We start from the raw sequence: 15,516 nt of genomic DNA, 5'->3' as shown, positions 1-15,516 counted from the left end.
ATTAAGCACCCCTGGTCAAATTGTATGTTTCAGTGAATCTGAAGGTGAATAGAAGCTGACTCAGCCTTTGCAAAGTTAAAGTGACATCTTTCTGCAAATTTTAATTCATACTTACTATTTATGTGCAGCGGTTTACAGATTCAAAGTAAACACAGTGAATAAGGCAGGTGCAAAACTTTGGGTACTCTTTCATTCAGTCCTTTGTAATACCTCCTTTGACACAAATGACGGCTTCCAAATGCTTCTTGTAACTAGTTACACGTCTTTCTGTTCTTGCTTTAAAAAAAATTTCTACTCCTCTGTGCAGAACTCTTCTAGCTCAGAAATATTCTTAGATCTCCTTGCATGCGCTACATGTTTGAGATCACACTACAGGTTTTCAATAATACTGCAGTCTGGGGACAGTGCAGGCCATTCCAAAGACTTTATCTTTGTTTCTTTTAAGTATTACAGGGTTGATTTGGAGGTATGCTTTGGAGCATTGTTTTGAGGCCTGAGCCTCAGGCTTAAGTAATTGTTGCATTACCTTAGCGCTTCACCCCTCGTCCCATCCATCCTAAGCCAATAGCAGCAGGGACATGATCAGTCCTTTCTGCTATAATGCCTAAGTTGGAAATATACACATAAGCTAATCAAAACCACAAAGCTCCAATTACAGTACTGAGAACACTCAAAACAGTGCCTTTCAAAATGGTCCCTTTTTTTTTCTCAGTACACGCTTGTGGCGTTTTGAGTTTAGATTATAAAAGAATACCTGTGTACTGGAGCATAGCTATGTGAAAGATAATTTTAAAACATGAACAACATTAAACCCTATCCTTCTAAATAATGAAGCAATTACCTACTCCATCTTATTTCTGAGCAGATACTGAATGTTTGCTCAGTTGGCATAAGTAGCAGGGGGCAATTTCCAGCAGTTCCTCTCATCTCAGAAATAAAGTAGGCTGGAGTGAGACAAGAGGGAGCAGCTTCTCAGCTAGTATTCTCAAAAAAAATTTTCTTTTTGCTTGTTGATTAAGACAATATTATTCTGGCAAGGTTTTGTGGTATGTGGCAGATGTGATGTTTCTATATTTTGGTTTACAGTGAGATAGATAGATAGATTTTTTTTTTCAAGCTATCATTTGTGTTGTCAACCCAGATGATAATGTAGGTAACTTGCTTTTAAAAATCTGTACTTTTCTATTAAATTGAATGAGTGGTCTTAGGCCACTGCCCACAAAAGCATCTTTACTCCATCACCCAACCACTGTTGAAGATCTGATATAAAACCTGTCCTCATTACTTTTAGTTTGTCACAGCAATTAACTACAAATGCTATTAAATCACTAGTGGGGAAGCACACATAGATCACTCTCTTATTCTAACTTTTGTGAACTTTGAGGATGGCCTCTTAGCTTCCATAAAGAAAGAGTGGAGTATAAATGTTTACACTGCATTCATTTCATTTAAATATATTTACCACCATCCGAGTCTTAAAATGCCTCCTACGCCAGTGTAAAAAAACCACAACTCTGAACCAAGATTGGTCCAGTGAAATTGTGGAAATATGGATATACAGCTTACCCATTTTTGTTATAACGTAAATGCAGTTGTTCCATATAATTATATTCTGCATTCTGAATGCATCAAAAATGTTCTTTAAACATTTTACCTAGCAAAAGTCACTTGTACAACTTGCAAAATTCATCCAGACAGAATGAAAGGTTCTATATATGGTACAGAGGAAGGAAAAGAATATTCTTATGAGTCAAAAAAGGAAGACTAAACTGTTGAAATCCAAACTGTAAAATGGATGTTGCAATTTAGATGACTTTTAATTGTATTGTAGCTAATGGCTAATGAGCAATTTTTTTCACAAAATACTATTTTTGGAACTTTGGCCATTTTTCAATATGGAAATGCTTATCCTAAGAACTACTGCTATGTATAAAAGTTACGTTTCATTGACTGCAAAAGTGTAGGCAATGTTATATAAGTACAGACTTTTTTTTTCTGCCTGACCACAAAAATGTGTGCTATTTGCTTCCTACTCCCTGAATAGTAAGATCTTTTTTTTCTCCATGATGGTTATTTCCAAATAGTTGAAAATCCAGCATTGTATAACCGAAAACCTTAAAGTCCTTGTTGAATATTATTCAATTTCTTGCACTGAAGTTTGGATCCAGAATTTCCCTTTCAGAAAAATTCTTTCAAAAGTCACTGGAGAAAAGCCAGAGGGGTGAAAAGGTAATGATTTTTGCAATTCCCTTTACACCTTTTTCCAGACTGTTCTGGAGAGTCCCTGGCCCTCTCCATGAGATATAAAGGGAAAGACCAATCAGAGAAAACACTTCCTCTCTCATTTCCCATGAGAATAATTCCCTTCATTAGAACTCTCTGGATCTGGGACAGTTGGTATTACTTAGGGCAATTGGATAAACATTTTCTGCTTGGGATAAAGATAGATAAAGATCCAAAGCTCCCCTCCTTGCTAATTTGTTTCATTAATTTGCTTTAAACAAGGTGATTTAAATCTAGCATTTTATTTTTCAGTTCCTGTATTTCTGAAGCAAGGAGGCAGAGTGATTTACTATTATATAATAGATTTGCAGCTTCTGCTATGACCTGGTCTCTGACTTTGGGAAGTGGACGGTTGGGGTGTTTTTTCCTTCTTTGTAACAGAAAAAGAAGAAACAGGAATGAAGACTGTGTCTAGAAACAGGTCTGTGAGGGACAGTGAAGACTTGAATTACAGGATCCTTGTTAACGGTTGTGAAACAAAGCTATCTCTGGGATGTTTGCTGTTCAAACTGTGGAGGAAGCCAAGAAAGGAAGACCTAATATATTTGCTGAAGGCTTATTGTTGAGTTTGCAAGTACAGACACGAACTGTTACATTTCAATCCTGTGCTTTTGTGCCACCCTGTAGATGGCTGCAACTTTCTTGGTTCACTTACCCTGTTAAATCACTTGCTGTTTGTCAAGTTTGTGGCAGTACTTTTGCTGGAACTTATTAGTGTATTGTTAACACTGACATGTCTTTAGTTCTTGCCTCCAGTCTTGATTATAGAGGCAAGCTACTGGTTTATTTGAAAAAATAATGCTACAACTCTTAAACTATATCAGCTTGCAGCTATATTGGTATGCAACCCAAGAGAATAATCCAAAACCTTTGGCCCATTACTTAATTTTTGCATTGCAGAATTTGGTCTGCTGAGAGAGAGAAAAGATATTTCTGTTTGGCACATTCTACAGAGGTTATTTACTTATTTATGTATTTTATTACACTGTTCTTCACTTATATTCCCATTGGTGGTTTGCCAGATCACTTCCTGTAAGGTTTAGACTGAAGTTCTATGTATACTTATTTAGCAAGTTCCATCTGAAAAATAAGATTTACTTCCAAGTAAACATGGATTGGCTCAAGCTCCATCTAAGTTTCCTAGAAACATGGGAAATAACTGAATCAGTTGATCAATTTATTGTGACCACAGGTCACAACAACACATAGAATTAAGAAAGAAAAAGAAAATTAGTAATACTAAGAAAAAGAGAGAGGAAAAAATAACAAAAAGGCATGGAGGAGAGTTGAGCTAAGATCAAACCAATAGTAAAATTAAGAGCTTAATTTCTTTAAAAGTTTTAAAGAGAACATGGCAAAGGTAGCAACCTGAGTACTAACAATTGGAATCACATCCACAAGGAGGTAGTTCAGTCAGTGACTGACCTCTTAAGTCTGTTTATCACCAGTATTTTCTTCCTAATTTATCATAGATAGGAGAGTGGAGGATGTCATGGATGATGTCCTTTACTTGGCTGACACTGCAAGAGGGCAAAAGTGCTGTTCCACTAAATATTTACAAAATATCCCTTCAAGGTATGTGGTGGGTATGGTCTGAATCAGAGTAAATCAGTAAATTTATCAGTAAAATCAATAAAAGTCTTCCTCAATGAAATCTTAGTAATGTTGACCAGATATTGGGGGAGAGTTTTATGTTTCTCACCATGGTGATACCAAGATGAAAGCTCTGAAGATTGTACCACAGTAGCATGTCTACTGGAATCTTATTTCAAAAAGTTATCTCTGATTTTTGCACTGCTGCAAAAAGTAAGTTCCCCTAAAGAGGGCAGGGAATACAATTGTGGGATAAGAGGTGGGAGTTTGGTCCATTAATTTCCACCCATATAATGGAGAAAGCAAAGTTTAACTTTCTTGTAGTATCCTTAGCAGTGCAAGGTGAATTTTAACAGAGTGAGGGTACCCCTACTTCCATCCTAAGGTAGCTGGAGAAGTGCCCTGAGGGAAACCAAAATCTTTCTTATGGTCTGGATTATTTCCAGCTGGGAAATGACCTTCTCAGCCCCATATAACATCTGAGCAATCACTTTAGCATGAAATATTTTGAGTGCAGGTACTACTAACTACCCTCCTTTGGAGTAGAAAAACTTCAAGATAAGCCCCTCTGTGTGCTGGGCAGTTGCTAAGACAGTGGGTAAGTATGTTTTCTATCCAAGGGATGGTGAAGAAAAAGTCAAAGTATTTAAAGGAAGAGTTTTGCTCTATGTGATGGACATTAATTTACCACATGTGCTTGATATTTCTTCTACCAAAGACCGCTACCTTTGTTTTGCCATGGTTTATTCTCAATTTTTCTGTTTCACAATAGTCAGCCAGTCTGGTCATCAATCTTCTAAGGCCAATCTCAGTGCAAGAAATAACAGCCATATCATCAACAAATATTGAACCCAATTCTGTGCTGGGATATGTGCATGCAGTGAAGTGTTATATGTATGCATGCCATTAGCCACCAATTCCCAATTTTTTCTCTCATTCTTTACTGAGGCCAAGATCTCTCCGTTGATCAATATCAGCATTGATCCACTTCTTGTATTTTAATAATTACTTATAGTGGGGTAGAAATTGGATCAATAGCTCATTAGAAGATCAGACCTATCTTCCCTAACTTTCTCAAGCTAACTTTCTCAAGCTTTCTCAAAGCTTGTCTATGATCAAATCATCCCTTTCTTATTATATTGTTGGGAAATGACTGTATATAATGCAGTCTTGGTAGAGTTTGTCATTTAATAACTATGCCCTAATCCAGAAACCCACCCAACAGCCCCTCAGGAGCAAGCAGGATATCCAGCATTACACAGAGCCCAACCCCAGTGGTTCTATTTCCACTACCGTTTTCAAAAAGGCATGAAAGAATTGGAGTCTGTTCCAAGTAGCAGGAGAGAGAGTTAACCTGAGGGGGTCTCAATGGTTCTTTATTCTTCCCCCAAAAGTGACAATGCTGTCTTCGTCCAAAGCTCCTTACAAATTCCAGGAAGGGGAGAAGATTGGTGGCAAGAAATAATGCCTGACATGTAAGCTACACCAATTCACATGTCCTAATATTAGCATTGGAAATGCTAATATTGGTATTGGAAATTTTAAAATGTAATATTTCTTTTCTGGCCAGTTCTTTTGGGAGGGAAAAATCAGTAAGATTTTCCAGTCTAGCCGAGGTCTGTTATCACTCTTTCCACTGCACTAGTTCAGAAAGATTAAACACATTTATTCTTGGTGCAAATGTACAGAGGGAGGCTTTCAGTTTAATCACTCTGTCTTGTTGCCCTGCTGTCTCACTTGCTCAATTAATCTTAACTCTCCGTCTGACAAATACTTAATTGTTTCTCTTTCCTTCAGAAGTTTTAATTGCTTCGATATGAGGATACTGGTGGGGCATATATGTATGTGCTCCTGTGCAATTCACCTTTCAGGCAGAAAAGATCAATGGGTTTAAAATAGAAAGGAATGTTTAATGTGCTAATGCTATTTTGTTCAGGCCTGGGAAATGGATTAAGAGTCCTGAGTCTTACCCAGTGAGCTGTACATTCTTCAGTCCTCAGTGTTCCAAATATTGTTGTCATTCACACATGTGAATTGTTGGTTTGTATTCTGGGGAAATATTAAACCACACCAGAACGCCTTTTTCTTCTTTTTCTTAAGGATCAGCTACTCCAGTTATATGAAAATGACCTCTGAAGGGAATGGCTTACTTAGAATATCATACATTCTAAGCCTGATGCCATATTTTATTTCCACAACATCAGCAATATGTTTCTCTCTCTCTCTCTCTCTTTTTTTTTTAATGAAATTGTTCTCTGTCCTTTTTTCAGAATAGGAAGGAAGCTGGTATAAGATCTGCAATCCTAGACTCCTTTAAGACCTGGATTGCTGCCAGAAAAATGCTGCAAAAATAAAGAAATCAGCAACAGTTTTAAGGTACAAGGATATCAAATGAAATGGGGTGATAGTCAGTGACTTAGTCATTAGGGTGCTGAATAACATCATTTTTATAATTATCAGGCATTTTTTTTAGATTTCCTATTCTACACGCCTGCATTCCGAATATTAGAAAATATTAAAGCCTTTGTTATTTCTAATGATCTCTTGCAGTTACTGGGATTCCTTTACGGTAGCTGATAGAACTACAATAACCGGCACCCGTTACAAGACAAAATGGTTATGCAAATGATGCAGTTATGTAATTTGCATCAGTGACATCATGATGCAAGTACATAATTTACATAATATATGCAGACATCTTGACACAGCTCTTGACACTCCCTCTTGCCCTCCCTATGGGCACTATGCTGTGAGAGCTTCTGAATAATAATAATCAAATTGTTTCAGGTGTTCTAGATAAACTGTGAAAGATAATGCATAAGTGATTTGGATCACTGTGTTTGATCTGATGACAGAAGATGTGTATTCTCCTGGTGCAGAAGTGAACAACACCTGTAATCATAGAGGGAGCACTAGTTAATGGTTTGTTTCTGTTTGTTAATTTAGGTTAAGATGATCTGCACAGAGGCTGCAAGCCTTAAATCATATGAGAAAACTAACCATGGATTATATCATTATTGTCTTGTTGTGGCTCAATCATCTTAAGTGAGGAAATAGGGTTTATCTATGTTTGCCTTGACCATCACAGTAGCTAAAGTTTCTTTTCATCCCCTTCATTGTGGCATTGTTTTTTTGTGCTCATAAAACTGTTCCCTTGTGAGATGCCTCAGGAGTGATGTGGCATGAGAATAAATGAGCCTAAAGTGAAGATTTCAAAAGACTTGTGGTTGACAAATTCTATTATATCAGTTCTTCCTCCTAGCAAATTATCTGATTTTTCTTGTTTTGAATGCAAGAGTTTAAACAGGTACATAGGCTGCTTTACCTTATGGCCCTCTTTTAAAAGAGAATGACAATTTGGAGTTTTCAAAAGAAATTGAATGCACATTTATCTTAAATCAGCCTACAGTAGATGCAGGTAATGTGACAAATTATCATGAAGCATAATAATAATAATATATGGAAATATTATGGTTCATTAGCAGGACAAAGCTAACTCCTTTTACTCTGATAGACACAGAGAACAGATGGAACAAAAGTAAAGTAGTATCTATCCTAGGAGATTGAACCACTCCAGAAAAGTATGGGTGGGGAAGCAAACAGACTATTTCATTAAAGGTACCTTCAGTATAATGGAATGATGGTTTGCTATTATGTTCAAGAAAGACAAGCTATATTATACCAGGAATAAGAAACCTGATGACTTCTAAATTAAGTTATATCCTAACCTAACCTAACTGTCCTAATAAATGGTTAATTTAAACCATTCCACTGATGCATACCAGAGGAAGAGAAGGAAGAGAGAGCAAGCAAGCTCATATGTTAAAATCAGGGGTAAGTGACCTTTTGTGTATTGTGGTACACTGTTTGAAAACATATTTTTGGCTACCAAGGATTTCAAGGGCCATAGTGGTGATGTCCCTGGAGAGGAAGGAAGGGGGGAAATTTCCACACCCATCTTTTTTTTTCATGTAGCCTTTTGGTCAGAGGCTGCTCAGCCCTATGCTAAACTATGAGAGTCCATGGCTCAGTGATAGATTACGTATTTTAAGTGAAAAAGATCGTTAGCATGGTAGGAAAAGACACCCTTCTGAAATTCTGAAAGGGGATTGCCAGTCAGGACAAATATTTGGTTGAGATGGAATGATGAACTGACTCAGTAGAACACAGTTTTCCTTGTGTCTCTGGTTTAGTGCAAGAATGGGCAACATAGACCTTTAATTGTTGTTGAGCTTCAGCTTCCATGAGTGGGTTGCATCCAACAACACTAGAGAGCTGAATATTCCTGCACTGATTATGTCCAAACTGGTCCAGGCTTATTTTTTGTTATGTCACATAACAACCATAGTGAAACTGTTGCGTGTAGGACCTCTTTGTCTTGAGTATGAGTTTCCATACTTCATTTAAGTCATATTATGATTTCCTGTAATCCTAGCCAGATTTAGGTTTTGTCTGTAAAGTAATACGAATGCCATGGCCTTTTAAAAGATTTTCCTTAGTATCCCCACAAATTGCTACTTCTGTGAAATCAGTGTTCTCCCAGCTTTACAGAAGAGTGGCCAGTTTTGAAAGCAATTAAACATTAAAAGAGAAATAAGGCAGGGAATGGAGTCACATAAAAACTAAAAATGGCCCAGTTAAAAATTGTAAAACATAAGAATTTTTCACAACAGAGCTGTACATTTTATATGGAAACAATGCAAAATATTTATAGAGAACAATATGAAAAGCCTAGGATTACAACCACAACCCCATAAAAACATAGGCAGGTTGTAGACTGGTGCTAACTTAACTTAGTGGGTATAAGGATGTCTAAACCTCCATTTACTTGTTACAAAATGGTGAGCACTTCATTGTTGACATCATTTTTTTTTCCTGGAGTTGTTCATGCTCTTGGTGCAATGTCTGTATGATAAAAGCTTTTACGTACTGGCTTCCACATGAACCAGGCTCTGCAATATTGGGATCCAGATGCACATGAAAACCAACAGTTGTATATGCAAAATTTTCAGTGATTTTGGCATGGTACAGGGATTAATTGTAGCACTCACTGTGTTCTGGATTTCATAACAAGCGAAGAAGGCTTAACGTTTATGGGATTGTGATGTAGCTGGTTCATTGTTGAATGAACATGCATATGCAACAGTCTCCTTCATCAGATTCATATGGGAAATACGGTTCGCAAACATAAACTGTATTTATTTCAATGTTAACTGGTACACTAGTAACTTATTTCTTTGTTTAGGGTTAAAGTTTATTCTGCATAAGTATTTCCATATTTGATTTCCTTTATCAAAAAGTAAACTGAAGTCTTCTATCTGGCAAGAACTTTTCTGAAAATAACTGTTTACTCACTGGATTTCACAACCTTGCAAGCTATTGCAGCTTTTCAAGAAGAAGTATTTTACTTTGGAGTACATGTTTCCAATACGAATGCAGTTGTAGGAAAAAAAGTGAACCAATCCATTTTTTTAGGGCTGTTGAAGTTGGAGTGAGGTAGAAAGTAGGAAGATGGCCTGCTGCAACTGGTAATAATTGGAGGTTATTTATCATTCTTCTTATTCATTTAAATTTATTAGCTGCCCAACTCCAATGGACTCTGGATTGCATACAAAACTAGAAAAAACCATAAAAACAGCTAAAAACATTAAATCAGACAGACAGACAGCCCAGACTAAAATGATCTAATAAACAACAAAAGCAACAAAACAAAACAAAACAAAAGAGGGGCCTTAGACAAATAATAAACATCAACCCCAGGCCTGGGACCAAAGCCAGGTTTTCAAAGCTTTCTGGAACCCTAGGAGAAAGGCACCATTCTCATCCTGGGGGGATGCTGTTCCAGAGGGTGGAGGCTGCAACAGAGAAAGTATGCTGCTTTGGTTCCATAAGATGACAACATTTAATGGAGGGGACCTGGAGTGCACCCACTCTACTGGAATGAACTGGGCAGGCAGAAACAATTGGAGATAAGCGGTCCCTAAGATATCTAGGCTCTATGCCATACAGGGCATTTTGGTAATAACCAGCAACTTGAATTGCACTCAGAAGCTGACTGGCAGCTCGTGTAGCAGTGGTGACACATGGGCACACCCAGAGGTTCACGTTACTGCTTGCGCTACTACATTTTGAACCAGCTGTAGCTTCCAGGTGGTCTTCAAGGGCAGCCCCATGTAGAGCATGTTGCAATAATCCAATCGTGAGGTGACCAGGGCATGAGTAACTGTCTGAAGGGCCTCCCAATTGAAGGAAGGGTGCAGCTGGCGCACAAGAGGAACCTCTGCAAAGACCCTCCGGGCCACAGCTGCCGCCTGCTCTTCAAGCAATAGCAAGCAGTAGCTCTGAGTCCAGAAGGACCCCCAAGTTGTTCACCAGTCTTGAATGGGGAAGTGCAGCCTCATCCAAGACTAAGGATGGTAACATCCCTGACCCTGGGGGTCCAAGCAGCTACAGCTACTTTGTCTTGTTAGGATTGAGCTGGAGTCTGTTCCACCCCAAATAGACCCAACCAGGCTCCAAACACCAGACCATACATTGACAGCTGCACCTGGGCCACTCGAGGTTGAGATGTAGAGCTGGGTATCATCAGCATTATTTACAGTATATTTGGTAAGGCATCTCACCAGCCATTTTTCAAATGGCCAACAATAACTGACCAAAATGCCTATGGTGCCTACCAGACCAATAAGGTTGGGGACCCCTCTTTTGGATCAGGGATGGGGAATCTGTAGTCATCCAGCTCCTAGCAGTCCTATCCTGTATTTCTAATTGTGCAAGATGCTGGGAGCTATGGTTCAGCAACATCTAGCAGATCGTGCAACAGGGCCTATTATAAGTTTTCTGTATACAGTAATCTTTTAAAGCATGACCTTATAATTTAATATTAGGATGTACTATAGTTTTTAATTTAATATATCACTGGCCTGGTTTTATTGGTCTGGAAGAAGATTATGTTCAGATGGTTGAAGTTATAATTCAGGCTTGTTGTGGTCATCAATATGTGCTATAGAAATGAGTAATGAACAGACTAGCCTTAGGCTTTCTGTAGATGATCATTCAAATTATGTATTAATATTTGTGGGATAGTATTGCAAGCCTGCCTGAATAGCAATAGTGTGGTGTCCAGTCTGCATATAAAGGATGAAGGAATAACTTACTGGGAAGTTAGTGAAAAATATATGTATGGTTATTGTGCTCCTTTAAAAGCATTGTTGGAGCAGGATACAATAAAGGGGAATGAAATAGTGTGGCATAATATGGCAAGAATCTTGCTTTTGTTTTGCTGTTTTGTTTTGAAAGAGCTTGGTCAGTAGTCCTCCATTGGAATGTTACCTCTGTAGCGATGCCACTAAAAAAATTAAAGCTATTATCAGACATGGAAGTTCTTTTCAGTTACCACCATTAATGTTCAGTGTACCATGTAAGATGTGGGAAACTGCCCTATATCAAGTCAGACTGCTTGTCTGTTTAGTTCAGCATTTCTTCTCTAATTTGCAGAAGCTACCCAAGGTCTCAGACATAGTCTTTTCCCTGACTTGTCATCAGCTTTTTTAAAACTAATATATCAGATCTTGAGCATACTGTATGCAAAGCTTCCTGAGAGACACATTATTCCTGAGAGACACGTTATTCCTGAAATCCTATTCCAAGGATTGTCACAATAGTAATGAACACAGAAAACAGAGCATATGCTTTCCAGAAGAATGGTATTTCCCCAATATAGTTCTTTGATTCTAGAGAAATGTACTACCTTAGGATCAGTTGTGCTACCACAAGGTAAAGAATTCCATAAGCTGTATAGTCCACAGAGTTGTGTTGGAGGATCATATTCAGCACAAGTTAAAGTTTTCCAAATGTAATCAGGCAAAATGCAACATCATCAACAGGGGTTGTGTTGTACAATGCCAAATGTATGTTTTGCAATCAAGTGTAGTCCAAGATCTCCAGGTCAGTATAACTCTGTATTCAGGGCTGTGCCAACATGCCTGCCAAAGAAACCACAAGGCTGTGTTTAGACCTATATTTGTATTCAAGTAACTCTTGCAGTACCTGATATTAATTCATATTATCAGTGGTCATGCAAATCAGCTGGACCAGCTTCTAGTTTTGTTTTAAATTCACAGAGGTGCAGGTAATCATTTGTTGTGGTTCAGTCATTCAGTTGTTTCTGACTCTTTGTGACCTGATTAACATGATTTCACCAGAACTGTCAGTAATTGCTTCTTTGAGTTCTTGTAAACTCATGCTTCTGTCATTAGTGATAGTATCTTGCCACCTTGTCTTCTGCTGGCCTCTTTTTCAATTGCCTTAGATTTTTCTAAAAATCAGAGACTTGTTCTTACCTTCACATTATGTATTAGAAACATTTAGCTTCATCATTAGTGCTTCTAATGAGCAGTCTGGTTTTACTTCCTCTGGTATTGAATGATTTCTTCATGCAGTGTTCATAAATTCATTTAAACTTCATTTGTATAAAATTGGCAGTAATTATTTATGCCATAGGTTTGATTTGGGGAAGAAGAAAATAATGTTGATCTTTTTCCATAACACAAGTTGACTGAACACTTCAGTCCTCACTGATACAAAACTAGCTGGTTATACCACAAGTGGTTGTTATAAAGCTGTAGCAACTGATGACACAATTCAGTAGGAACTGCTGGGCAGGTGGATAGGATGTTTTTGACAAACGCCCCCCCCCCCATGTTATTGATTAAGGAAGTGAATTAAGAGTGCAGATTTACTTAAAGCCATCGGTCTGAATTTGCTCCTCAGGTAGGCTGCTTAGAGTAGGCACTTCCCAGCTTACAAGAAAGTAACCACCAAAAAACATTGAACGTTGCTGATTCTGATGGTCTCTTCGCCGTCCCCTTCATTTTTCAGATGCAGCTTATATAGAAGCAAAACTAGCTTTACATGTTCAAATGCTGGTTTCTTGAAAGGATCATTTTAAAAAACAATTATATTGGCTTTTGGAGCATTTGAGTGAGGTTAAACCAGTGTTTATCCCACATCCCTCCCTTTGGTGACTTCTCTCCTCTGGGTGGCTGGCTGAATTTTGTTTCATTTAAAGCAGTCTGTGAACTTACTTTGTTTCTGCCCACATCACGGCATTCCTGAGATTTTTTTCACAGGCTTTAGCAAGATCATCTGACAGTAACCAGCAAGTCAATGAACTTTATACACAATTAAGCACCAGAAGCTGGGAGAATTCCTTACTGAATATGTGTTTTCTCCACACATTTTGGAAAGCATATGCTGTATGTTGATCTTCCAGTGGTAGAATGAATGTCGCATATAGTAATTGAACTGGTTGCACATGATTTAATACCAAACAGACTAAGAAAGAAGAATGATTGCATCCTTTACATGGGCCTCACAGAACAGTCACCTCCCACACTGTTTATTCAGACTCAGAGCTCAACCATTCACTGTTTAAGCCAGAGGTTGGGGTGGGGGAAAGAATCAATCATGAACAATCCCAGAGCATGTAATCTTTCAGTACAAAGTGGAGCATTTTTATATAATCTAAATAAGGATTTTGAATTACATTTGCTGCAACAAACTGGAATTTTTCCTTCAATGTGAAGCAATACTTGATCCAGCCACTCTTTAAAAAAAAAAGGTAACTGAGAGTTTGCCTCCAATACAATTACTGGGATGGAAGTAGAATTGTTCCTTGGTTAGCATTTTGGTAAATTAAAACTAGTATCCCAAAGAAGCTTGGCCTCAGATGTTGGAGACCTGTGGAAGTTTCAAATCAAACTAAAGCGAACAGAGTTCTTTGAAAGCCTACTTAGCAACTCTTAGAACTACTCTGAGTTCTAAATATCTGTCTGAAGTTGTGTTAGATACTTAGTAGACACTGATTAAAGTTAAAATAAATTTGTAAGAGCAACTACTGGGAACAGATTTGCACATGTGAGTCAGCAAATTATCACTTATTAATATATGTTGGTGCAACACCGACACATACATTTTTGGAGGGATGGCTCAAGGAGGAAGCAAAACCAAGTTTCTTGGGTACTCCTGAGGTGCAATATTTTTATTATTTTTGTTGAGTTTAAAATGACCTTGCAATTGATAACATATACAAATTTATATGCAATCTATAGTGCTATTAAAGAAAGCATTATATGCATAAAAGGAGAATCCTAAGCAAACATTAGGAAAAGATATTTAAAAAAAACTAGAAAAACAAATAGAATATTTCAAGCATTTCTTACTTTCCTTTAATATAGAACTCTTAATTATCTGTTTATACAAATTATTACAATTCAGATTTTAAATATTAAATCTAGACCATTCAGAATCTTATTCTCTAGTCTTGGCTCTCCACTGAAACAAAGGCTGAGTTTTTAAATTTTACTGAACCAAGATTTATAATCTGGTATATACACATCTTTCTTCGAGTACAGTATGTATCTTCGCAACCATCAAAGCATAGTTTATTCGAAGTTCTTTGGAAATTGATGTATTTCAAGTGTTTGGAACATAGTTTAAGAGTACATTAGCATCTGTCAACCTTAAACTTCCTTCCAGGAACCCAGTATACCATAATAACAATAATACATAATCAATACGGAACTCCTCAGTTGCCATCACAATTGGTGGTCTGACTATATTGACCATGGTGAGTTACAGTTTGTGCAAATGTGGTTTAGATGTTCTGAGTAATTCCATAATCAGTGGAAGTAGAAACCCATTTGCCAGTAAAATACTCTTAACATTTAAAAATTAGCTATGTAATGGGAAGAAAAAAAAATAAAACATACATCTAAAATGACAGGACTAACATAAATATGAAAATGTACCGTAAGGCCTACCTTTAACGACTGCTTGTCTCAAGTAAAATCACACAGATTCTGGATACAGGGAAATAGGGCTGTTGTAGCTTCAGCTTCAGCTTTTAACAGCTTCCTAATTCACTTAGGCTAGTTTTTCCAGTTTATTTTTTCATACATTGTTCAGTGAAAGGTATATTTTTCAAGGAATCACTGTATATAGTGTATAGAGCCAGTTTGGTCTAGTGGTTAAGGCAACGGGCTAGAAACCAGGAGACTGAGAGTTCTAGTCCCGCCTTAGGCAGGAAAGCCGGCTGGGTGACCTTGGGCCAGTCACACACTCTCAGCCCAACCCACCTCATAGGGTTGTTGATGTGGGGAAAATAGGATGGGGAAGAAGTATTAGGTATGTTTGCCCCCTTGAGTTATTTATAAAAATAATAAAGGTGGGATATAAAATAAATAAAATAAAAAATAATAAAAATATACATTTAGGGAAATGAAAAACTATCTCATACCATGTCAGAATATTTTTGTATCTCCTTCAGATTCCTAGGCTACCCCTGCCTGCTGTTCTCCAGTCAGGATAGATTATAACTTCATGCTAGCTGGGGCAAGCTCAATCTGTCTGAAGAGCAACAAGCTGAGGAAGGCCAGCTTCTCCAACTAACAGCATTTTCCCCAAATTTTGACAGAAGTTGCTTTTCACATTATGAACTGATTTTTTTAAAAATTAATTATGATAAGGATGGAACGTGAGACTAACACATGCAAGTGCATGTGTTTCTCCATAATTTATTCAGATACGTAATAATATAGTTGCTATATCCCTGATCATTTTGCTTAAGTGATCATAATT

General features: G+C 37.5%; 1 protein-coding gene across 3 annotated transcripts in view; it reads left to right on the top strand.

The window, feature by feature from the left end:
• BCL2 (BCL2 apoptosis regulator) overlaps window positions 1-15,516 on the top strand; it is a 127,649-nt gene that overhangs the window by 58,840 nt on the left and 53,293 nt on the right. Inside the window, exon 3 of one of the 3 annotated variants that reach the window (XM_063298798.1) lies at window positions 6,147-6,252. The exons of the other annotated variants lie outside the window; for them this stretch is intronic. Within the exon in view, the coding sequence (XP_063154868.1) occupies window positions 6,147-6,230 (84 nt within the window). The 3' untranslated portion in view covers window positions 6,231-6,252. The remainder of the gene's footprint in view (window positions 1-6,146; window positions 6,253-15,516) is intronic. 3 annotated transcript variants of the gene reach the window in all.

The sequence above is a fragment of the Candoia aspera genome, chromosome 3 (assembly GCF_035149785.1).
Source record: "Candoia aspera isolate rCanAsp1 chromosome 3, rCanAsp1.hap2, whole genome shotgun sequence".
NCBI lineage: Eukaryota > Metazoa > Chordata > Lepidosauria > Squamata > Boidae > Candoia > Candoia aspera.
Note: the sequence above shows the minus strand (reverse complement) of the source record. Positions and strands in the feature narration are given on the sequence as shown.